We start from the raw sequence: 25,706 nt of genomic DNA on the forward strand, positions 1-25,706 counted from the left end.
AATTGACCAGGTCTCCTTGGTTTGGTTTTTTTTTTTTTTTTTTTATTGTTGTTATTTAGTTGTTTTCTTTTTAAAGTAGCGATCATAATTCTTCCAGAGGAACACGGAACTTCCTAGTCCTAAATTCTCACAGAACAATTTGGCATGATGGTTTGGGGCCTCACAGACTTAGTGGGACACGGAGCGTATGCTTTCTGAGGCTCAGTTTCCCCTCCCGGCACGGTAGTTGTGAGGATGCTGCAAGACAGCATGGTGGGCGCATCGCCTGGCTCACAGTAACACTCGTGGACTGCAAGCCCCTGGGATCACTGAGCGCATCTCTATCTCTGGATTTGCAGGTGAGGCAGAAACATTTTTCGAAGCTAGAATATTTCAACCCTTGCCAAGAGGTAAGAACCAGCCACTCAGCGGGACATCCAGGCCAGGAGATCCCCAGGGAGGAAACCGAGACTTGGGAAAAGTCTGGGGCAGTGAGCGGAGGGAGAGGGCCAGATGTCCTGCCCCGTTGGGCTCGACTCCACTTCCCACAGGGTGGACCGGCATCCGGGATGAGCGGGGAGCCCTGCTGTGACTGCAGCCTGACACAATATTTACAGAACCCTGTGATCTGTCATGGTCATGCCTGGTCACGTCTGAGTCACATCAGCCTGCAGTGTTTACGATTCCCTAGACGCGCGAGGGTGAACACAGTTTAGCTTGTGTACCACTGTGTGCCGTCCCTCCTAAATCGTCTCCTTTGAAAGAGGCTCCTGGGTACGTGGCCACCGGGGCTGATCAGGTGACCCAGAAGAGCCTCAAGTTTCTGTGTCATCCTTGGTCTTGGCTTACCCGTCTGTGAAATGGGCCCAGTACTTGAGTGATTGACAGCCAAGTGTCCTGCAGAGGCTGTTGTGACCAAAGAATGACATCAGTGTAACTCCTGAAGAAATAGCACTGCAGGAGGAAAATGGGTAGTGACCATTAAACCAACATCTTGCAAATAAATGCAAAAGGTCATTAAATACCAAAAAATATATTTACCTTCCGCGATAATTCAATATATGCAGGTTGAAACAGGAAATGCCTTTCAAATTTTAAAATAAATTATTATTACCATTCCAGCTCAGCGCTGCCGATAGAGAGGGACAGCCACGTACTCCGCCGCATCACGCTGCCCGTGACTGGCATTGACCACAGGATGCAGAGGAGATTCAGGAGCTGGCTCTTGATGCCAAACAGTGGTTAGAAGAGTGACTGCCACCCAGTGGCTTCCAGAAATTTCTGGCTCACAACATCAAGGAGCTTGAAGTAACAATGCTGGTGAGCAACGGATCTTATTGTACAGGGGGTCGTCAACACCAGGCTGCCTGGGGAAGAACATGAGTAGGTAACTCATGTGCATGTTTTATTTGATTTGTTTGACAGAGAGAGAGAGAGAGAGAGAGAGCACAAACAGGAGGAGCAGCAGGCAGAGGCAGAGGGAGAAGCAGACTCCCGGCTGAGCAAGGAGCCCAGTGTGGGGCTCGATCCCAGGACCCCGGGATCATGCCCTGAGCCGAAGGCAGATGCTCAAATCAGACTGAGCCACCCAGGTGCCCCTATTTGTGTTAAATAAAACCAGAAAGACATTGTTGCCATAAGCAAGCAAACAAAATAGCTCAAGCAAACCGGGATGCAGAGACACCACCCAGGAGTAGAAATTGATACAACCTTTCTGGAGGCTACATGGCAATGTGATCAAAAGTCTTAAATCTTTTGCAGAATCTTTGACTCAGCTTGTGAGTTTTCTATTTGCTGCTGAAACCAACTTTCCGATCTAGAGATCAGATAGTCCCGGGCTAACATCAAGGCAGGGCTGGGCAGGGCACACTGGCCGCAGGCTCTGGGGAAGAATCTGTTTCCTTGCCTTTCCCAGCTTCTAGAGGCTACCTACCTCTTTTGGTTTCTGCCTTCCTCCTTCAAAGCCAGTACCGGCCAGTTGAGGTTTTCCTCACACGGTGTGACTCTGACACTGGCTCTCCTATCCTCCCTCTCCCACTTTAAAGGACCTGTGTGATGATGCCGTGATCTAAAACCATCTCCTTGTGTTAAGGTCACCTGACAGGCAAGCTTAATTCCATCTGCTACCTTAATTCAGCTTTACCAAATCCACAAATTCCGGGGATTATGATGTGGATGGACATCTTTGGGGAGGCTATTATTTGCCGACCACATCCAGATATCCTAGGTATTTATCATCAAGAAAAGAAGTATGGATGTACAGCAGTAGAGAATGATGTATTGGGATCCCTGGGTGGCGCAGCGGTTTGGCGCCTGCCTTTGGCCCAGGGTGCGATCCTGGAGACCCGGGATCGAATCCCACGTCGGGCTCCCGGTGCATGGAGCCTGCTTCTCCCTCTGCCTGTGTCTCTGCCTCTCTCTCTCTATCTGTGTGTGACTATCATAAATAAATAGAAATTAAAAAAAAAAAAAAAAAGAGAATGATGTATCACCGGGCTTTCATTAAAAATAGTGGTGGAGGGGGATCCCTGGGTGGCTTAGTGGTTTAGCACCTGCCTTTGGCCCAGGGCATGATCCTGGAGTCCCGGGATCGAGTCCCACATCGGGCTCCCTGCATGGAGTCTGCTTCTCCCTCTGCCTGTGTCTCTGCTTCTCTCTCTGCTCTCTGTGCATGCTCACGAATAAATAAATAAAATCTTTAAAAAAATAAAATAATAAAGTATTAAAAAATAGTGGTGGACAAGACACAGTGAGCAAATCATAAAAAGTTGACTTTTTTTTTTTTTTAAGATTTTATGTATTTATTCATGAGAGACACAGAGAGAGGCAGAGACCCAGGCAGAGAGAGAAGCAGGCTCCATGTGGGGAGCCTGACATGGGACTCATCCGGGGACCAGGATCACGCCCTGAGCCAAAGGCAGACGCTCAACTGCTGAGCCACCCAGGCATCCTGTTAGCTTGACTTTTAGAAAATATTTTATTTATTTATTTGAGAGAGAGAGAGAGATAGTGAGAGAGATAGAGATAGTGAGAGAGCATAAGCAGGGAGGAAAGGGAGAAGCAGGGAGCTTACCGCTCGAGCTTGGGGCTCCATCCCAGGACCCTGGGATCACAACCTGAGCTGAAGGCAGACACTTAACTGACAGAACCACTGAAGTGCCCCAATTGTAGCTTGACTTTTAAAATATGCATATCTTTGTCTGCCTAGAAGGTACATATAAGCTAGAAAGATATATTGTAAAATTATTTTTAGCTCATTCCTTTTCCTTGTCTTATTGCTTTCCTTGGCCTTACTATTGAATAAATATAGTGACTATCCTCAATCTCTTTCATTAAACTAACTTTCAAAAAATGTATTAAATACCTGTTATGTGTCAGAGAGCTCTGGGAGTGGGATATATGTGATTTTTATTTTATTTATTTATTTTTAAGATTTTATTTATTCATGAGAGACACACAGAGAGAGAGAGAGAGAGGCAGAGACACAGGCAAAGGGAGAAGCAGGCTCCACGCAGGGAGCCCGACGTGGGACTCGATCCCGGGTCTCCAGGATCATGCCCTGCGCTGAAGGCAGCGCTAAACTGCTGAGCCACCCGGGCCACCCTGATTTTTTATTTTCTTAATTTTACTTATGTTTTCTAAAATCTCCACATTAAACATCTTATTTCGGTGATAAGAAAATTAACTTTTCTTTTCTTTTCTTTTCTTTTCTTTTCTCTTTTTTAAGTATGTGAGCTTTTGAGACTCAGGCAAATATGCACTTCCATTCATGGTCAGACCTAGGATCTAACCTCCAATGGAGCCACCAATTAAGGATCAGCTTTCTCCATGGAATCTTCTCTGGCGAGCAGGGACCATCTCTGGCCCCTTCTGTTTGTCCTCATCTCCACTGCCTGGAGCAGGGCCTGGTTCGGGAAGTCCTATTTGAACTGAGGTTCCCAAATAGGGTCCCTTTTACCCTTAATTCCCTGCTCTGGGTTAACATAATAGCATGGATCTAAATCATCACAGAAATTATTATTTCTTTTCTAGCTGTATCTCTTTGGGGTAATGAGTTCTGTCTTCTTGGGGTTACCTGGCCTTTCCTTGGGTGCATTTCCAGGCTCCAACAGGCCTGGAGCTCTTGCCCCACTCTGCCCTCCCCGTACCACCCTGGCCCCCAGCTCCAGGATTGGCAAGGGTGGTAACAACTCAACAGCAACAACAACAATAATAATAATAATGTCAAATTCGCGAAAATTCATTTGGGTTGGTCCCTTTATTATCCCTATTACGGATGATGGATCAGCCTCAGAGAGAACTAGTGAGTGACCTCTCCAAGGCCACACAGCTAGTAAGTGGCAGGGAAGAGATTCAAAGCCCTATCCCCTCAGCTCCAGAGTCTGAATTTGCTATCACTGCCCAGCACTGCTTCTTGGAATAAATGTTTTAAAAATAATAATTGTTGACACTGAGTGCTCATTATATGCCAGGTGCCCCACTATATATGTATGTATGTATATCAACTTACTGAATCCTTCTAACAGCCCGTTTTACAGATGAGCTAACCGAAAGAAACAGTCTAAGGACACTTCTAAGATCCATGCCTAGGAAGTGCAAGATCTAGATTTGAATCCAGAAGCCTGGGGCCTGAGCACCATCATCGTACACAGATACAGGACATTACTTTTTTTTTTTTTTAAAGATTTTATTTATTTATTCATGAGACACACACACACACACACACACACACAGAGAGAGAGAGAGAGAGACAGGCAGAGGGAGAAGCAGGTTCCATGCAGGGAGCCAGATGTGGGACTGGATCCTGGGACTCTGGGATCATGCCCTGAACCAAAGGCAGAGGCTCAACTGCTGAGCCACCCAGGCATCCCAGGACATTACCTCTTTGTCTTTCTCTGCATGTAGGATGAATGAATGACCGAGTTGATGGAGGAAGCCACTGTGATGGAGACCCAACCACTCTAATTCTCAGGCCTGGGCCTCAGTTTATCCATCTGTTCAATGGAAGGGCTTGGACCGAACAATTTTCATGGTTCTCACAGCTCTGGGAGGAGCCTCTGCTTTTGTTGCCTCGGTTTCCCCATCCAAGGGAACAGGATATATACAGTCCCTCAGGCCCTTCCCAGCTCCACAGGCCCATATTGACAGTGCCCTCCCTGTATTCTAGGCCACGGGCAGGGTGGGGAGGCCCTCCCGGAGAGTTCCCAGAGCCCACTCACAGCCCCACTCTGCTCCACTGTCAGGAAGTTGTTGAGCCACACACGCCATGTGTCCTGCCACCTCTTCCGCCAGCTTTTCTCACTGGGCACACCTGGGGGCAGCGCTCCAAAGAAGAAAAACCCCGTTATCTCCAAACCCTCAATCTCCCCATGTGCGTACCTCCAGGACTTGCCCTGGTTAACATCACTTGGGGGACACTCAGCCTCATTTTAGGGGTTTGCCCATTGTCTCTGGGGTGAAAATGATTCACGCAGGATGCAGTGTGCTGGTCTGCAGCTTCTCAGGCCTGTTCCTGATGGGCTTGTTTTTGTGGCTGGGACATCTTGGTGGTGTGGGGATGGCAGGAGGACAGGGCCAGGGCCCCCCACAGTAGCCTGGGGAAAGAGCTGTGGCTCCTGAGGGCTTTCAGTCTCAGCTCTGCCACCGGAGGCATCTTTTCCTTGAAAAACAAAAACAAGAGCAGAGACCCAAGCCTGCCTCTCCCTCTTACCTTGTCACCCATCTGTCAGTCTGGCTGTCGTCTGGCTGTCTATCCTCTGTGTGTAAACTGGGAACTCTGGAGGGAAACTCTTTCCTGAGGGCTTGGTCTTCCTTGGGGAGGGCCTGGAGTATCCCGGAGGTGGGGTACCAGGGGTGTACTGGGGGCGGGGAATGCCTACCCCCCAGAAGTTTGAGAATGTGCTGCTTTCCGGAGTGGGGTCCAGGTGGAGCGAAGGAAGTGCACCTCGGCTTCTTTCCGGCAGCTTAGGAAGGAGTTGGGGTGCACGGGGGCCCGAGGGTGGAGCTGGGAGTTGGGCTCTTCCCCGGCAAGCGTCTCTGAGTCGCCCCCCTTCACCCTCGAGGAGAAATTTGTGAACGGAAGGGGCGCTGGGGGGGCGGGGGGCGAGGGGGGGTGCGGCCGCTCCTTCCACTGCCGCCTCCCCCGACACTTGTTGGGGGACTCCGCAAACCCCCGAACCCCGAGCTTTCCCCTCCTCGCGATGTGGGTGGGGAGGGCGCAGGGAGGACCCCCTCCTTCCCGCTCTCCCCGCCCCCAGCCTCCCGCCGGACTCGGCGCAGGACCCCCTCCCTCCCGGCGGCCGCAGGGTGGGGGCGGGCGAGGCGCGGCGCAGGGAGGCGGAGAGGCCGGGCGAGGTCGGCTTCAAGAGGGGGCGTGTGGCCCGAGGAGCTCGCGCTCTAGCAACTCGGGGCGGGCGACGCGGCGGAGGAGGGAGAAAGTTTGCTTCCCCGACGTCAGCGCCGGGCGGGCCGCGCGGCGGCCGGGGCGAGGAGGCGGCGGGAGCGGGGCCGAGCGCGGGGCGGCCGGGGCGCGCTCGCTCCCACCCGCGCCTGCCACCCGCGCCCGCGACCCCGCGGCCCTCGCGGGCATGGACAGCGCGGCCGCCGCCGCCGCCGCCGCCGCCTTCGCCCTGGACAAGCCGCCGCTGGGCCCGGGGCCGCCGCCGCCACCGCCCGCGCTGGGGCCCGGCGACTGCGCCCAGGCGCGCAAGAACTTCACGGTGAGCCACCTCCTGGACCTGGAGGAGGTGGCGGCGGCCGGGCGGCTGGCGGCGCGCCCCGCGGCCAGGGCCGAGGCGCGGGAGGGCGCGGCGCGGGAGCCGTCCGGGGGCAGCAGCGGCAGCGAGGCGGCGCCGCAGGACGGTGAGTGCGGGCGCGGGGGGCCGGGGCCGGCGGCGTGGGAACCGAGGCGCGGGGCCCGCGGCGGGCGGGGGCCGGGGGTCCCGGGGTCCCGGGGTCCGGGGTGGGGCGGGGGCCGGGGGGTCCCGGGGTCCCGGGGTGGAGCGGGGGCGGGGGGTCCCGGGGTCCGGGGTGGGGCGGGGGCCGGGGGGTCCCGGGGTCCGGGATGGGGCGGGGGCCGGGGGGTCCTAGGGTCCCGGGGTCCCGGGGTGGGGCGGGGGCCGGGGGGTCCCGGGGTCCCGGGGTCCGGGATGGGGCGGGGGCCGGGGGGTCCTAGGGTCCCGGGGTCCCGGGGTGGGGCGGGGGCCGGGGGGTCCCGGGGTCCCGGGGTCCGGGGTGGGGCGGGGGCCGGGGGGTCCCGGGGTCCCGGGGTGGGGCGGGGGCCGGGGCGCTGGCGCGGGGCCCGCGGGGGTGCGGCTGCCGGGCTGGCCCCGCGGCGGCGGACGGACGCTGGAGGTCGTCTGTCTGTGACCCTCGGGGTGGGCCCCCGACGCGGGGAGGGGCCCGGCCGGGACACCGCGGCCAGTCGTGGGAACGGGGGAGGCGTGCTGCCTTTGTGCGGGTCCGGGCGGCCCTCGCGGCGCTGCCGAGTCGCCGCCGCCGCCGGGGAGGTGGGTGTGATGACTGCCGCGTCGCCGCTGGGGAAACCGAGGCTTCCGAGGGGCAGAGCAGCCGAGGCACGCAGCTGGGTTTCGAGCTCGGCCCGGCTCCTCCGATCCCACTCCAGCGACTGCTAGGTCTTACGATGGGTTCCTCGGCTAGAGTGGCGATGCCTGCCCCCCCCCCCCCAGACCCAGGTTGCCCCCCTAGCAGCTTCCTAGGTGGAATGGCCCAACCTCAAGGAGTCAGCTAGGCCTCTCTCCTCTGCCGAGGTGAAAGGTCATCAGGAAAGGAAAGGGCTTTAAAAACAAACAACCCACCCAAGTGGCTTTTTTTTTTTTTTTTTTTTTTTTTTTTCCAGAAAGTCACACTGGATCACAGGGGCCAGAGCCCTTGGTGAGGAGGGGGAGGGGAAGCTAGAGCAGGAGAAGATAAAGATAAGGCGGAGGTTCCCTTCCCTAGACAGTTTCATGGGGGCAGAGGAGAGCCCTGAGTCCCCACAGCTCCCCTACAGCCTGCAGAGGAGGTGGGGTAGCTGAGACCACAGCTCCGGCCTTAGCTCTGGAGAGTAGGCTGGCCTGCCACCAGAGGCTCTGGGCCCCTAAAAAAGTCACCCAGTTGACTCTAGTGGCCTTCCCACCTGCTCCCGGGGACCCCCACTTCCAGCACCAGCCGCCAGGTCTCAGCTGAAAGCCCCAGCTGGCTGCATGCCCTGCTTTGCAGATGAGAGGAGATGCAGGGGAAAACTGAGGTAACTTCAGCCTCATTTGAAACCTTGTCCAGGAGCACGTGCATACGTGAGGCATGTCTGACACACAGCTGCACCCCAGAGAGCACCCAGCTGGTGCCAGCTGCATCCAGTGCTGCCTGGCCCCCTCCCAGTGGTGCCCACTGCCCAGCAGCCACAGCGGACTGGGATCTCTCTGCACCCTCCAGGGTGAGCACGAAGTGGGCAGACCCAGTCCTGGGAGTTGGAGTTCCCTGATGGAAAAGTGGAAGTGGAAAAGAGTGGATCAGGGTCAGGTGGCGTGCCTCCTGGTGCAAGAGGAGAGGTGCTCTGTCAGCCTGAGTTTGTTCCTGAGAGGAGGGGCTGGCTCTGAGCCAGCTTCCCCTAAGGGTAGAGGAGAGGTCTCTGGTTTTTCCCTGACAATTGGGGGGCCCCCTTGGGAGTAGAGAGAGGAGGAGGAGCAAACTGAAGGTGAAGCAAAGAACCGGGGGAGAAAAGGAAGGAGAGGAGAGAAGAGAGGCATGCAGGAGTGATGGGGGGAGGAGGGAAGGAGGCACAGGCTTTCTGTACTCAGTCCTGGCCAGGGGCTGGGTGCCTTTTTCCACCCTGGCCCCCAGCCGTGGGGAAAGACAGTGGAAGGCATTGCTTCTCTTGGACACAGCGTAGAAGGTTTCCAAATTCAGGGTTTTTCTGGGGAGTTCCAAAACAGCTTGTGTCAACTGGGGACACAGCGCCTGGACCGGGCCACTGGCAGCCCCCAAGCAGCTCTGTGGGTAGTGGGCCTCCCCAGCAGCCCCCTGGGGCCCAGCCACCCTCAACAGGAGCCCTGGTGGGGCTTTCCTGAGGTGAGGTTTCCGCATCCCCCCCAGGGCACGCAGGCAACTGAGAACTGAGAAGGCCTTGGGTGTGGGGTCAGGTGGGACTGGATGAGAGCAGCATTGATCCGCCCCAGAGGTGGGCATCTCCTTCCCCTCATCTGGGAGAGACAGAGGGGCTGCAGGCAGAGTTGGGCCAAGCTCACCCAGGGCACCTAGGGCTGCCTCCTACCTTGGAACCCCCGCCCAGCGCCACCTGGAGATGTGCAGTCCATCCAGCTCAATGCTTCTGGCCCACGGGGGGATTTTCTCCAAGGCTTCTGAAAAGTGAAGCAGACGGGACAATATGGAGAGTTCTTGGGGAAGCTGCATGTTTCAGTTTAAAGGATTCTGTGTGTTTGGGATTATATCCTTCTTCCTGGCTTTTGGTGTTAAAACGCCCTTCCTTTTATGAACCAGGGATCATAACTAGAGATTGTTTTATTTTAATGTCCTTACTTGGCAAAATTAAAAGGAGGTAACCCTATACTCATTCCTTAGATTGAAAGCAAATCACTAGTCCATGAAATCCAAATGTTTTATATAGAGTCAAGCATCTCCCCAAGGCCAACTGGGCGCGTTCCAGGGGTGCCCGCTGCCAGGCAGAGTTCCCCTGGAGAGGCAGGCGGGGCGGCAGAGGCGGGGGCACTGTGTGGCCGCCCTGGCCTTCGAGAATCCGTCGGCCCCACTGTCTGGGTCTGGGCCTGCAGAGAGACGGCAGAGGCCAGCTGCCCTGCTCTCTTTCCATATCCTTCTGTCTCTGCCAGGTACCCACTCCCACTGCCACTCAGTGTGGATTCCCGAGTCTTGAAGTCTCCAAAGTGGGAGAGAAGGAACCTCTCGGTGGGCCCAGCCTGTGTCACTGGACCCCTTCCCTAATGGGGCAACTAAACCTCAGAGTGCCGGGACTCTGGACCCCAAGCCAGCAGGCACAGGTCCTGGGCTGTGACCTTGTCCCCTAGTCCTGGGCCTGCCAGGTGTGCTGGCGCCTCGCTGAAGATTTGGACATGCTCAGAAGTGGGTTTTCCTGTGGCTTCTGGAGCTGTTCCTGGGTCCAAAGAAAGTAATGGACACCAAAGAGAGATGAGAAGGGACCCTTATTAAAAATTAGGGGCTAATGGGGAAACTCATGAGTTAGAAAACTGATACATTTTCAAATATGCCAGGATAGCAAGGCTCAAAAAATGTTTTTTAAAATATTTTTTTCTCTTTTATTTTCACAAAGCCACCAGTAGATGTAGCCCATTCTTGCCAATGATTTTCCCAGAGCAGGCGCCCCCGGAACTGGCCTGGAGGCTGTGGCTCCGCTGGTGACTCAGAGCAAACCGGGGTCTCACGTTCCTCCCAAATCAAACGCTGAAGTCTGCGCCGGGCGCTGAGCTATGCCAAGCACGTTAGGAAAATAAACCCTCGTTTGCTGCCTTTGCAGTGACTTACAACAAAAGAAACCACATTAATAACTGAGATTTTCTTTAAAGCATTCCCTCCTGTGGGCAGGGCGGAAACAGGGATGCGGACACACTGGGAAAATAAACAAAGCCCCTGGAGCCAGGCAGGAGAGGCCCCCCGGCCTGGGAGCACCCCACCCCCTAGCCTTTGCAGGGCTGGTACCTGTTTCAGAGACCTCAGGACCAAGCGATACACTTCCCAGAGGGTCAGGGCAGCCTGGTGCTCGGAAGCTGAGGCACAGGCTGGAGCCCCTGGGCAGGGGAGGCTGGGGAACCCTTCTCGGAGCTGCTCCTCCAGACACATCTGCTAATGCAGGGACAGGAAGCCGAGGGTGAACCTGGTTTGAGGTGTGGACCTGCCCCTTCCCCTTGCCAGTGATGGGCGAGAAGGGCCCAGTGTCTGAGTAGAGGACTCGAAGGGACCATTGAGTTCTAGGATCGGCAGACTTGCCTTCAGGTTCTAAAATGTTTATTCTAAAATATGCCCAATGGAAGATTTCCCACTTTCACCATTTTTAAGTGCATCGTTCAGGGGCACAAAGCACCTTCACGCTATTGTGCAACCCTCAGTACCGTCTGTCTCCAGGACTTTTTCATCTTGCCAGAGTAGAGTTCTGTACCCGTGAAGCCCTGACTCTGCATCCCCCTCCCTCCACGCAGCACCCAGCGCTCTCCTCTCTGTCCTTATGAAGCCAACGACTCTAGGGACCTCGTGTAAGGGGAAGCTCACAACATTTGTCCTTTGGTGTCTGGCTGATTTCACTCGGCGTGACATCTTCCAGGTTCCTCCACGTGGCAGCAGGTGTGAGAAGCTCCTTCCTTTTGAAGGCTGAGTAATATTCCAGGGAGCATGTGTGCGTGTGTGTGTGCATGTGTGCATACGCATGTGTGCCAAGTTTCGACTGTAATTCATCTGCCAATGGACATTTGGGTGTTTCCACCTTCTGGCAGTTGTGACTAATGCTGCTGTGAATGTGGGCGTGCAAATACCTCTTCAAACCCCTGCTTTCTCTTCCCTGGGGTTTATACCCAGAAGTGGAACTGCTGGGTCATGCAGTAATTCTATGTTTAGTTTTTTTGAGGACCTGTCGCACTGTTCTCCGCAGCTGACCTCAGGACTCAGCCGCCTCCCTCCCCAGCTTGCTGTGATAGGTGGCAGCGCAGCCCGTGGGGCGGAAGCCAGTGACCCGGACAGGAGCTGGGCTGGTGCAGGGCAGACAGAAGGGTTTCGCCAGAGCCGTGCCTCTTCAGAGCGAGCCCAGAGCGAGCCTTTCTTCCCTCTTCCCCTTGCTTTCCCTGCCTCCATTTCTGGGGGGCTGGGGGGCAGAGCCATCTGCTGTGGGCCCTGGCTCTTGCTGCCCCCTCCGTGTGTGACCTTGAGCATGTCACATCCCTTCTCTGGGCTCAGTTGCCACCTGAACAATGAGAGGCAGGACACAGATGTTCAGAGAGGCCCCCTCCTGTCCTTCATTGTGATTTGATCCAGGCTGGGAGAATGCCCCCTGGGAACGTGGAGTCCCCGGGGTCTGGGTCCTGGCAGGGCCTAGAGAGGGCAGCCCTTGGCACGTGCCCTGCGCAGGAAGAGAGGAGGAGGTTGAGTGAGAGGCTGAGGAGCCAGGCCCAGGAGCTGAGAGCCCAGGGAAATTCAGTTTGAGAGCTGCTGGGCCTACCAGGGTGGCTGGTGGGAGGGCTGCTTCTCTGGCTTTTTGTCAGCAGGGTGGGTTCTTGCTTTGGTGCATTGTTCTCAGCTCCAGGGTGGTCTCATGCCTCTAGTAGATCATCTGCGTGGAGCTTGAGGGTGTGGCACAGGAACCTTGGACCAGCTAGTGCCCCACGAGGGCCCTGCCCCATGGGCAGAAGTTCAACAGGGCTGGAGGTGTTCCCTCCCAGAAGACTCTGGAAAAGTAGCTTTGGAGCCGTAGCGATAATGCCGGTTTGCACGGTGCACGCGAGGCCCAGAAAGCATCCCGAGGCTTAGCGTTGGTATCCATGAGATGGGACCACGGACAGCGATGTCTCTGTTATAAGCGAGCTGAGCCCTCGCCTGGGAGATGGCACGCAGCAGGTGCTCAGTAAAGGGGCTCCGTTATAGTTCATTGAGATGTTCACAGCAACCCTGTGCATCAGGCGGGGCTAGTGATTTGCCATCCCTATTTTTTGGAGGCCCAGAGAGGCAAAGCAACCTGCCCAAGGTCTCCCCGCTAGGAAGGGAGGCGTGGGATTTGTTTGGGGAACTAAAGAGGGCAAAGAGGCAGGAGGGGATAGGTCTTGAGGGCTGCACACAGTGGGGCCATTGGGTCAGTTGTGCCATGTTCAGGGTTTCTAAATAGGTAAAGACAAGAAGGAGGGGTTGTGGTGGCTTGTCCTGAGCAGGAATGTGAGGTCAAATGGACGAGGCAAAACAGTGCCTGGCCCTAGGTGGAAGTGAGTCTTGGGGGTGACTTAAGGGGGAGCCGGTGGGTCCCCTGAACACATCCTACAAATGGCACGTCAGCGTTGGGACCTGGCCAGGAGCTGTGGTGGGGTTGGAGGCTGTGGGAGTTGAGAGGGACGTGCCAGTGACGTGAGAGTGGCCAGCGGCCCTCACAGGCATGTTCGCCAAGTGCTCACTGTGCGCCTCTCAGGGCGCCACTTGCCTCACCCCTGTTGTCATCCCACCGTGGAAGTGGGTCCTTTTATCATCCCCGTTTTATGCGGGTGGGGAAACAAACCACTTGCCAAGGTCACATCTTCCTGTGAATGTAGGGTTCCAGCCCCGGTCTGTCCTGCTCCGGCCCCTGTTCTCTGCCACTACTGGAAGCCATCCCTAGAGCCCCTGGGATGCTGGGTGGTCTGGCCGGGGATGCCCCCCACCCCTGGGCAGGTGTGGGCTGCACTCAGTGGAGGGGTCCCTTGGGTCACAGGCCTGTGGGAGATGGTCAGGCCTGGCAGTGTTGGGGACTGCCCAGCTTGGGTTTGGGAAGGTGGGAAGTAAGTGGGGGGTCCTCTACCCCTCCTGCCCACAAACATCTAGAATGACCTGCCTCACTTACGCAGGCCCGTCTCCAGTCTCCTGGACCCAGGAGAGCAGTGGAAGGTCCCTGACCCTGAGGAACATCTATAGGATGGCTCCCTTCCCAGGCTAGCCCAGCCCCCTTGCTCACTCACTTACTCACTCACTCAATCCTTCCCAGGCTAGCCCAGCCCCCTTGCTCACTCACTTACTCCTTCCCAGGCTGGCCCAGCCCCCTTGCTTGCTCACTCCCTCACTCACTCACTCACTCACTCACTCCTTCCCAGGCTAGCCCAGCCCCCTTGCTCACTCACTCACTCACTCACTCCTTCCCAGGCTGGCCCAGCCCCCTTGCTCACTCACTCACTCACTCACTCACTCACTCACTCACTCCTTCCCAGGCTGGCCCAGCCCCCTTGCTCACTCACTCACTCACTCACTCCTTCCCAGGCTAACCCAGCTCCCTTGCTCACTCACTCACTACTTCCCAGGCTAGCCCAGGCCCCTTGCTCACTCACTCACTCCATTATCCTTTCCTGAGTGCTAACTATGTGTCAGGCCTTGAGGTCCTGCCGCCTGCCTAGACTTTAAGATTTGAGGTTTCCAGGGGCTGAGAGGGACTAGCACGAAGTTGCCCAGAAAAGCCATGTACTCACAACAACCACCGTCCTGCTGCCTCCGGTCCTTTTATCCAAGAGAAAAACCTGCAGCATCTCAGGGGAAAGACTGATCCCCAAAACTGACCTTATCTAGCTTTAAAAAGTCACAAATTGCCCCTATTTTTCTCATTTTGAGGTAGTCAGTGAAGACCTACATGGGCTGGCATTTGGGAACCACATGGCAGACTCGTTTTCCCAGACACACAACCAGAGATGCACCCTCATGCACACACACTCATGCACACGCTCACCTCACAGTCACACAAACCTATTCTCTCACGCACACAATCACACTCACATTCAAACCTGCTCACAACTCACACATCCCAATCACACATGCCCTCTCACGTACACACAACTCACTCACCCACACACAAACTAGCACACATGCACACACACAAACCCTTTCACCCCCCCAACTCCACTCACACACAGAACCCCACTCACACATTCACATACAAACCTAGTCACTTGCATACACACACCCCTTCATCAACACACACTCACATGCACCTGCACACACTCACACTCAAACCCAAACCCACACACTCACACCTCCTTGTGAGAGCTCCAGTCTGGCCCACATGACCAAGTCCAGGCTCTTAGTGGGTAGGGCGGCTGCAGGCGGCCAGTGAGCAGTGAGCAGCCATAAGGGTTAAGGGTTACAGGCCAAGGGTTAAGTGCCTTTTGTGAGGTGGTGAGTAGGAGAGCACCCTGGGAGCTTCCTGTTTAGACAGGGAGGAAAGTTATGCGTCCAGCTCCCAAGCTGAGCAGTCAGGATGCTCCCGGGGCTAAGCAGGGGCACGTGGAGCCAGGGGCATGTGGCAAGGTGCTCCTCACCCAGGGGCTGCTGCCCAGAAGAGTCCATGACCTCCCTGGGAACGTGGGCCTGCTGGTGGCAGCGGGGGCAGGGCCCACCCTGGCCAGAGCCCAGGAGTCAGGGCACCGCAAGATGTCCTGACCACGAGGTCACTAAACCACTCTGATGCTCTCAGTGCCCCTTGCTCTGTGTCCCTTCCACATCTGGGAAGCTGCCTGGCCCCAGCCTGGCTCCGAGGGGCCACTGCGATGACAGGTGCCGTCCACATGGGGTACTTTACAGCCGGTGATATCTTTTATTGCATCCTAAAAGATGAAGCAGGCTCTGCATTATTTTTGGTCCCTCCTGTGATCCATTCTGCTTTTCTGTCATGGAAGGGGCTGCTGGAAAAAAAAAAAAAAAAAAAGGAAGGGGCTGCTGGGACCTTCGGGTTTGAGGGACAGTGGGTGCACGGAGTTCTAGAGAAGCGCGGGCCTGGTGGCCAAGAGGTGGACAGGGGCCGCTGGGCATACTGTGGGCGCTAGGGAAGGTCCTTGGTGCGGGGCAGTGAAAAGGCAGGGAGACCTGGAGGCTTCCACAGAGGCCTCTTCCACCCCAGAGCTGAGCCAGCACCTGGGTTGCTGGAGCCTGACCAGGTGAAGGTGTGTCACCTCTGTGAGATGGCTGCCCAGGAGGCAGTAGGTGGGGCCCCAGCCATGGCCTCTCGCTGGTCTCAGGGGGTTTGGACCATCTGTTTGTCAACAATTTCTGGTGGTCCCAGAAATCACTGCATTCAAATCACTCTGGCACCTGGTTGAAATGCATGTTCTTTTTAAATTAATTTTATTTGAATATTTAAATATTTATTTATTTATTTGAGATGCATGTTCTTAGGCTCTGCTGCAACCCATGGAATGACACTCCATGGGGCCTGGGCTGGGGCATCTGCATTTACCAGGTCCTTTCTGGGCATTGCAGGGTGAGCATCTCTGCACTCTCAAAGGCCCTTTCTACCAACTCTGCTCCTCTACCACCTTCCTTGGCTTGAGTGGAAGATGGTACTCGTGGGGGGTGGAGAGGCCAGGTGGAGCCTCCGTGGGAAGCCAAGGAAGCACCTGAAAGGGTCCAGTGTCCAGGAGGGCAGGGAGCTGCCGGGCGTCCCCAGAGACCTGACCTCAGGCTAGGAGAAAGCCATTGCTGTGGACCATCCACAGCATTCTTTGAGCACCTACTGAATACCACCAGCCCAAGGCGGCTCTCGGGGTTGGAGGGGGGCGGGGATGTGGCCACAGGGGAAGGCTTCGGTCTCCCTCTCAGGCATCCTGACTCCCTCCAGCTGTCAGCAGGGGGGCACGGGGTGGGGGGTCAGAAGCCTCTGCTGAGCTGGGCTCCCCGCCACTCCATCCCTGTGAAGGTCCCCTGCCCACCTGCTGCTCTCTGGCGGGGGGGCCCCAGGGATAGCCCCTGCTCTGGCCCCAGGTACTGTACGCCACCCGCTCCCCCTCCCCATCCATCCCCCCGTCTTGCCGTGGGCGCAGACGTTTCCACACCAGAGATGGCGTTATTAAAAGTGACATTTAACCAGAGCTGGAATTACCACGCGGATGGCTGCAACCCGCCGAATCAAAGCGGGAGCCGCCGGGCGTGCCTGGCAGGGCCCGGGCCTCTCCTCCACCGTCCGGGGAGGGCCGCCTCCCGTATAAACCCCCGCAGAACCCGAGGTCTTGAAAGCCAGTGCACCTCCTTTCATTAGACTAACAAATAACACGTAACAGAAAACATCTGTTAACAGCAGCCCCTAATGCTCTCAAGATGGGGCCACAGGCGGCCGGTCCAGCTAGCGGGGCGGCAGGGGGCCTGGGTTCTGGCCGCCCCCTCCCAGGGTGGGTGTGGGCCCCGGGGAAGAGCCTGGCCCCTCGCCCCCGGCCCTCCGGGGCCTCCTGGCCACCCCCTACCCAATGGAAGCTGGGGGCCCCCTCCTCCCATCCCATTCTCTTCTTGCTGATGACAAGGAGTCATCCGAGGGTCTGTTTGCATGGAGACAGGGCACTGCAGTCCTCTACACCAGCCGTGTCGCCCAGGCAGGTTTCTTCCTCTCTCTCAGCGCCTTGTTGGCCAGTGAGTGAGGAGAAGACCGTGCCTCCGTGCGGGGTGGCTTTACAGATTTGGGGAGAGGCTGAAGCAGAGTGCAAGTGGATGCTGGAGTGATGCTTAGCAAGGGCATCTCCAGTTATGATGACAGTTGGAGAAACAGAGGCTAAGAGAAGTTGAGTAACTTGCCCAAGTTACATGGTGGGTGGAGAAGCGAGGTTTGCTTGTTTGTTTTATTTATTTATTAAGATTTTATTTATTTATTCTTGAGAGACACGGGAAAAAAGGCAGAGACACAGGCAGAGGGAGAAGCAGGCTCCCCTCAGGGAGCCTGATGCAGGACTCTATACCAGGACCCCGGGATCATGACCTGAGCCAAAGGCAGATGCTCAACCAGTGAGCCACCCAGGTGCCCCAAGAAGTCTACCTCCTTTTCAAGACCCTGCGATGCAGAGTGAAAGGCACAATGCCCAGCACCTTGGGCATCCTGCTGCAGTCCCCTCCCTGCAGCTGATGGCGGAGGACCAGCTCATCCCCAAGCACAGGCTGAGCCTGCCCTCCCTGAGGCCCTGCATCCCCTCCCAGCCCCACCACTCGCCCCATGGGCTTGGAAGCCAGAGAGGCCTCTAGATGCCACGTCTTCCCAGATGGGGGCTGGGAGACCTGGCTGCCTCTCCGGGACCTTGAGCACCATCCTCTGGCCCCAGACCCAGAGGAGAAAAGGCTGCCTCCCACACCAGGGAAGGGCCGTCCAGAAAAACATCCCAACAGTGGGAGAAAAGACAACTTGGCACTGTGTCCCCTGTTTCCCCTTGTGGTGAAGCTAGAGAGAACAGGCCTTTTGCCTTCCCCCGAGAGACTTCTAAACTCCATACCTCCCCAGGCCCCTTCCAAGAGACACCTTGCTTTGAAGTTCCAAGAACACTGGATGGGATTCATTAATTAGCCCATTCATTCAGGGCACACGTGTGTTTTGAGACATCGTGCTGGGAAAACCCCAGGGGACAGGCGAAGCCTGCTTCTTCACCAGGGACTGGAGCATGCTGCCTGTGGTTCTGTCCAGCCTTTCACATCTGCCTGGCTTCCAGCTTGGCATCTCACAGAAAAGGAAACTGAGACTCAGAAGGGCAAAGTGACTGCCCAAAGCCACAGAGGACACATGCAGTGATCCCCAGAGTCTAGGGACAAGGCTGGCCACTCCATGCTGGGACCCCAGGTAGCCAAGGAGCTGCAGCCATCTCTTGTTGGAAGCAGCCCAGGCCCTGCCAGGAAGGGACTGTTCTTCCCATCTCCTACCTGGAAACCTCTGCAGTGCCCTGAGGAAGGCACTGCTTTTCCAGGGACACCTTGGTGCAGAGCCTGCCCCATAGCAGTCAGGCAGGAGGACCCTGGGCTGTGCTGTGATGGAGAGACTGGGGCTGGGCTGGGCTGGGGCTGGGGGGGGTGGGGGTGGGGGAACAGGGAGGGACCCTAGCCTTTGGGAATCTCGTGTTTCCAAGAGACATCGTGTTTTAATTGGAAGGCCAGCCTCTCCTGCAGAGCCAGCTGCCCTGCCACGACAACCCCAGGCGGGGAGAGTGTCAGGGCTTGAAGCGGGAAATTGTTGGAGACAAGAAGGACTGCTCTGGTTTCACCGGGAAGGAATAAAGGAAAGGCGAAGATCTAATGTGGCTGAAAGCGAGGTCATTGTTTCAGGCAACTGTTGCTGTTGTGGTGAACTCAGGTCTGGGCTGAGCAGTGCTCTCGAGACAGCGGCCTTTTCAAGGGCCTGATTTCTCTCAGGGGAGGAAGAATGAGGGAGGCATCCTACAAATGCTTCCCTCCTTCCTTCCTGCCACAAATATTTGCTGAGCACCTACTCCATGGCAGGTGTGGGCTGGATACTGGGATCCCGGTAGGGATCAAGGGAAGTGTGGTCCCTGCCATGAAGGAGACGCCCCGGCTGCTATGAGAACAGAGAATCAGACCCCCTACGTGGTCTGGAAGTTCAGGGAAGGCTTCCTGGAGGAAGCCGAATTTCAGATGGGACCTAAAGGGTGAGTGGAGTTGACCAAAAGAAGAGGTTGGGAAGGGTGCTTCAGGTGGCCGGAAGAGCAGATACAGAGGTTCAGAGGTGAGAAAGAGATTGGCTGTTCCAGGAGCGGAGGAAGGAGCACCGTGGGAGTGATCCAGTGAGCAAGGCCTGGTCTAAGACTTGTCATTGTTGTATTAAGAGCTGTGGGAGCACTTTCTACTTGTCTGTGGGTGTCTGGAGTGTGCAGAGCATCTAGGCCTTCCCGGTAGCTGCCTCGGTGAGCCAGTATTCCCTGTTTTGTGGGAAATGAGTGGCTAACTTGGGAATAGCAGGAGTCCTGGCTACCCAGAGCCTCCAGGGTGCCCCTTTCTCCAAAGGAGCTGATCACAAGCCCCAGCTGGCTGCCCTGGGTCCAGTGGCCCTGAGATCCGAGATCCCAAGTTGGGGAGGAGAGGCTCCAGGAGCTGTTCAGAACCAGAGACGAGACAGGTCCTATTACCAGCATGGGGCTCACTAACCTGCCATCTGCCAGATGGATCCAACACTAGGGCTTCGTGCCACAGGGGACACAATGACCCTGAGATGGAAGCTTCCTTAGCAGACCTGCAAACTAGGCGAGGAAGGCTGCCCCAGGCCATCTGACTACAAATCGTGCATCCCCAGAGGGATGGAGGGAACGTGGGATGCTTGTGGCTGAGTCAGGGCAGTGGAGCTGGCTGACGTGTGGGTGTGTTCACCTTCAGCATCATCATCACTGAAATCCCAAAAGTCAGAACCTTTTATTGTGCAGCTAGTATGTGCTAAACCCTCCGTGGTTCATCTCATTCATTCCTCCCAGATCCTCTAGGAGGTCGGTAGTCTTCTGGCCCTGTTCTCCAGACACGGAGGCTGAGGCTCTGAAAGATAGACTGTGTATTGAGAACATGGGGGTGCCAGGTCTGAGGTCCTTGTCCTTGGCATGTTCCCCAGCCTGGCTGGCCCAGAGCCTCACTCAAGCCTCACCCAGCCTCTCCAGGTTTGCTTAGGAAGGGATGGGCAAGGGGTGCCATGGTGCTGGAGCAGAGGCTCCAGCTTGACCCAGGCAGGTGGGCTGGGAGCCTGGAACAGGGGCAGCCTCCCTGGTCCCCTGTGTAGCTCGATGGTGACCCTGGTATAGAAACAGAGGGCTGGCCCCAGAGAGTTCCAGTGAGCCCCCCGTCTCCTCAGGAGCAGGACATGCTGCTGATAGGGCCTGGCATGGCTGTGGGATTCTGGTGCCAACTTCACCCCGATTTCTGATGATCTTGGGAAAGTGTCTTATTTCCTTGGCCTCAAGTCCTGCATCTGCAAAATGGGTGTCATGATAGCACCCAGGGCATGGGTTGTTCAGAGGAGTTGATGAAACGAGGCAGACAGGGGCTCGGTGCTATGCCCACCTGGCCAATCTGTTTTCTCTTTTACTTTCTCTGATGCTTGGGAGTAGGAGGCAGATGCACAGCTTAGCACCTCCAACCCCTCTCACAGGTGGAAAAACCAAGGAGGGTGAGGTTTCCTAAGGCCCCGCAGGAAAAGGAGCTGAGATTAGGACCAGAGCTCTGGGTCCCAGGAACTAGCTCTAGTGGCCTTTGCTGGTACCTAACTATGCTTTCTAGAGAGGACAGATTATCTAGCACTGGGCACCCCCACCACCACACACACACACACACACACACACACACACAAATGACCCTGCCTGGTGACCTAGGGTCCCCTGGAAGGACAGCATTGATTTGCTGCTGCCCCAGCCTGGCTGGTACAGACTGCTACTCCCATGCAGAATGAGCATCTTGCTTTATTTTCCACCGCACAAATTGTAACCATGTATAATTTCATGACAAATACTGCCTATAAAACACAACACAACTATTTTTATAATGTGGCATTTGAGGTTAAAAATTCAAATTAGAGATTAATTGCAACTTCTAGAAGGTCTGTGGATAAGATGGTGGCTCGGGGAGAAAGGCTGAGATATTCAGATATGCTCCCTCAGGGATTACAGATGGGTTCTTGCCACATAGCCAGAACACGTGTGTGTATGCGTGCGCGTGTGCACGCACGCACACACACACACACACACACACACATATGCATACTCAACTGATCCCCAGGCTCCAGCAGAGCTGGTTTCGACATGGTGTTTGCACTCATGGGAAAGCTGCTCTTGATGCTGGCTTCTTTCTCTGCCCATGACCCCAAAGTCCAAGCGGCCATCCGAAGCAGATTCCATGTTGATCAAGCAGCCCTGGGTTTGTAGAGGCAGATGGCAGAGGGAAATGCACAGAGCTTGGGGCGCCAAGAAAATAAGTTAAGGTATCAGGTTTACCTCTACCGGTGCCAGGCTCTCAGCTTCTCCCGAAACCCTCCCTGCCTCCATCTCTCAAAAACCAGAACCAGATGGAAATCTAAGTGAATAGTGGGTCCGTGGACAGGGCAGACGGCATGGGAGGGAGTCCCAGGCAGAGAGGAGGGGGAAAAGCCGAGCAAGCCCTATTCCAAAGAGGCCAGGGGTGGGGTGTATCTCCTTTGGCACCCAGGGGCCAGCCCAGAGCCCCCACAGTAGAACCTCGGGGTTCTGGAGAGCTCCCTAGCAGCTTCTTGGGCTCCGCAGATCATGGTGAATGTTCGCTGCTTTCTTCAAACTGGGGTCCTCTGCGCAACAGGTTTTCATCTCTACCTTCCCCTGGTACAGGCAGGTCGAGGAGGAGGAGGAGGCCTGGCCCCCGTGAGGGAGGCAGCAGTTCTGAGGAGTTCATAGCCAAGGGCTGGGTCCTGGTGGCCTTGTGTGTCTAGAGGGCCCCAGGGAGAGGAGGTCCAGAGTGGGGCTGGTGAGTCAGACCAGGCCCAAGTGGCTCCCTTAGGGCACCTAAGTCCCACATCAGTTTCTTCATCTGCAAAGGAAGGGTAATGACAAGTGGGTCGTGAGGACGCAGAAGGAGGAAGCACTTGGTGAATGTTATTGGCACATGGCCAGCTGCTGCCTCATCACTGCCCATGTGGGTCCCTAGGGTCCCTGCCTCACCCCTGGCAGCTGCTGATCCCTAGGGTCCCTCCTCTCCCCAGCAAGAGACAGAAACTGTCCCAGCCCAAATCAGCTCCGTATTAAGGGGACAACTCTCCCTCCACCCTGAGCCCCTCTAGGGACTGGGCAGGTGAATGGGCTTGTTTATCCCCACTGTCTGCTGGCACTTCGGGGCAGGGTGGAGGGGAGGGGGCGCAAGCAAAGTGTCCACCCCGCTCTCAGCAGGGGCCGTGTCCACCCAGGGGGACTGCTCGGCCGTCCGCAGTGCTACCCAGCCGTGGACACGGCACCACCAGGAGCCTGGGCCTGCACAGCAGGTCAGGTCAGGAGCAGCCCGGGGGCAGGGGGAGGGTGAGAGCTTCCAGCCCGCAGTGGAGACCTCAGCCCATTACCTGCATTCCCCCCTCCACCTGCCTGTCCCTGCCACTCCCCATTATCACCACTTCTGTGGGTGAAGTCACTGTCCACAGGGACCCCTGTGGCACCCCCCTTCGTACCATGACAGATCATCCCCCTGAGGAGGCTCCCACTTGGGCCTAAGCCCGGGGCACAGTCTCTCCCTGACAATCTTTACAGACACCTACCAACCTTCCCATTTTACAGGTGAGAAATAGAGGTTCCCCTACTCAACAGATATTTCTTGAGCCCTGAACCAAATGCAGGCACCAGGCGGAAACCACCCATCAGCCTTTAGGAGCTTCCGGATAACGGGAGGTAGGGAATTGGCTGGTAATGACCCAGACAGGTGATGAATTGCAGTGCCGGTAAATTCCACCAAGTTTTGATGCACGGGGGCCCCTCTCGGGCTCAGAGACAGGAGCTGCCATCCCCAGGTTGCACAGCCAGCACCTGGCAGAGGTGGAGTGGGACCCCGGAGCCCTCTCATCCTTGCTCTCCCCATGGTGCTGCGTTGTGGCTGACGAGAGCCCCTCTGAACAGGCTGCAAAGAGCCACACCCCAGATGCATAGGACAGGGGCCCACGACACGCAGCACACAGGGCAGGGGCAAGGCTGGGGGCAGAGGAGACAGAGTTCCAGAGGTGGGGCCCTCTGGTGCTGTACTTGGGGGGAGGGGGTGGCCCCCATGGGGAGCACATGGCTCTAGTTCTGCCAGGGTAAGGACGGAGGTCCGGGTGTAGGAGAGGCTCCAGCTGTGTGCTTGTCAGCACTGTCACCTACAATGGAGAGGAAAACGGCCCCCAGTGGCTTGAGCAAAAGTAAGATAGTGAAGTGCTTAACTAAAAAAGATCCAGGGCGGGACTTCAGGCACTACGGGATCCAGGGCTGAAATAAGGGAGCAGCCAATATTCCTCACCCAGGGTCTTGCCCTGCACCTGAACCCCATGGACCGGGACGGAGAGGGAGGCTACTCTCCAAAGGGTCACTGTCTGGTATAACAGAGCTTACATTTATAAGGAAGAGTTCCCCAAGTGGCACTGGGGCCTGCTTTGCATGCTTTCCACATAGTATCTCACCTAACACTCACAGGGGGACTTTTATATGCCCGCTTTATAGACGAGGCAGCCAAGGCTCAGAGAGGTCAAGTAACTTTCCCAAGGTCACCTACCTTGTGGATGGAGGAGCCTGGGCTCACTCCAGGGCCTCTGTCTCAACCTTGGCCCTCAGAGCAACCAACATCCGTCCAGCTGGCCTGGGCAGCTGGCACTGGGACCACCCTTCTGCCGTCTTATCCCCTTCCACCAGCAGCAGGCAGTTGTGTCACCAAGGCCCCACACCCCACTGTTCCTGGGGCTAAGTGTGTCTGTTTGGCCCTGTGGGTCTGTCCAGCTCCCGAAGAACCTGAGCGGTCTGCATCCTGGGCTGAAGGCTGGTGGCGGGAAGCTATGGAGGTAGCTTCAGCAGAGGTCGGTCACTGCCCTTGCCTGGGAGCTGGACGTGCTAGGGTCTTGCTGGGCACAGGATCCCCTTCCAGGAGCAGTGTCCCCATCCCCCTCCCTTTAAAAACCCTCCGTGGCAAATATACTTTATCCACAGCCAAGAGTGGTGGTGGATTTCGGTTGTCCAGCTGCCATGCCATCATGTGTGGCCAACATGTCATTACCCATCTGTTAATTACCCTGCCACATTGTATTCTCGAACCAATAAAAAAAAAATGTATTTTGGGTCTTCTACTTTCCCGGGCCTTTAAAAAGCTCCTGGGCCAGGGTGCTTGGGTGGCTCAGTGGTTGAGCATCTGCCTTCAGCTCAGGGCGTGATCCCGGGGTCTTGGGATCGAGTCCCACATCAGGCTCCCCACAGGGAACCTGCTTATCCCCCTGCCTGTGTGTCTGTGTCTCTCATGAATAAATAAATAAAATCTTTAAAAAAAGAAAGAAGAGGGGATCCCTGGGTGGCTCATGTCTGCCTTCGGCTCAGGGCATGATCCTGGAGTCCTGGGATCGGGTCCTGCATCAGGCTCCTGCATGGAGCCTGCTTCTCCCTCTGCCTGTGTCTCTGCCTCTCTCTCTCTTTGTGTCTCTCATGAATAAATAAATAAATAAAATTAAAAAAAAAAAAAAGAAGAGTAAACGGCTCCTGGACCTTAGGTTTTGTGGGTCTAAGGGCTAAACAGAGCGGGGCTGTGAGTCATTCATGCATTCATTCAGTGTTTATTGAACACCTACCTTGTGCCAGGCACCACTGTCAACACAAACAACCCCGGAGAAGGATAGAGGGAAACAGGCTGGTCTGGTCCAGGGGAGTTTAATTGATGACTGTAAGGTGGCTGGGGGTGGCAGACAGGCCCCCAAGCCTTTGTGTGGTGGGGTTCCTATTGGAAGCGGTGCCTAAGGTGAGAGGTGAAGCCTGGGTTGAGCTTCAAGGCAAGGGTGGAAAAGTGTTCTAGCCAGAGGGAACAGCAAGTGTGAAGACAGAAAGTGACAGAGTGTGGCTGGCGAGAGGTTTGTCGGGGGGTGAGCAGGAAACCAGATGAGGTTCCATTGGGAACGGAGTCAGGTCCTGAGTCTGGGATCCAGACTGGTCTGGCGTTTTGGCTCTTCTCCGGGTCTTGCTCAGGACCAGGGTAAGGAGAGTGAGGCATTCGAGGCACAAAACATCAGAAGGTGCTCGCTGTCGGGGCTGTGCCAGGGAAGGGTGGACATCTGAGAGGGTGCCTCACCCTGGCTTGGCGTCTGCTCACTCACAAAGGATCCCTGCTCTTCGGGAGCCTCAGGCTTTGTCTTCACAATCAGTGGCCCCTCCCCCCCGGAGGTCCCCTCCCCCCCTCTCTGAAAGCACTCCAGCGGCCTGATTTTGTGAGCAGGGGGCCTTGGTGGGTCTGGTAGGGGGAGGGTCTCGGCAGAATGCTAATGAAATCAGAGCTGCCCAGGTGGGGGCCAGGTCCCAGTTAGGGTAGAATTAAGCAAATGTGCCCAACCTGTTGCAAACTTTTTTCCATTCTTGATTGATGCTGGCTGGGGGACAGCCACCCGTCACGCAGCCCCCTGCAGAGGGAGATGGGGGCACGTGATTGGTGGGGAGCAGGTTGCTTCCTCAGTCCTGGGAGCCTGTAGACATGGGCTACGCTGGGCATTCAGGGAGGCTTTGTGCAAGAGAGGGGCCAAGATGGGCCTTCTGGCTGGCAGGGAGCTTGGCCTGTCCAGCCCACCC

The 25,706-nt window shown here is 56.3% G+C and overlaps 1 protein-coding gene across 1 annotated transcript in view; it reads left to right on the forward strand.

The window, feature by feature from the left end:
• The first annotated feature begins 4,258 nt into the window (after window positions 1-4,258).
• PRRX2 (paired related homeobox 2) overlaps window positions 4,259-25,706 on the forward strand; it is a 49,358-nt gene continuing 27,910 nt past the window's right edge. Inside the window, exons 1-2 of the mRNA XM_072777725.1 lie at window positions 4,259-4,312; window positions 6,237-6,840. Coding sequence (XP_072633826.1) covers window positions 4,259-4,312; window positions 6,237-6,840 — 658 coding nt within the window. The remainder of the gene's footprint in view (window positions 4,313-6,236; window positions 6,841-25,706) is intronic.

Source organism: Canis lupus, chromosome 16 (genome assembly GCF_048164855.1).
Source record: "Canis lupus baileyi chromosome 16, mCanLup2.hap1, whole genome shotgun sequence".
Classification (NCBI taxonomy): Eukaryota; Metazoa; Chordata; class Mammalia; order Carnivora; family Canidae; genus Canis; species Canis lupus.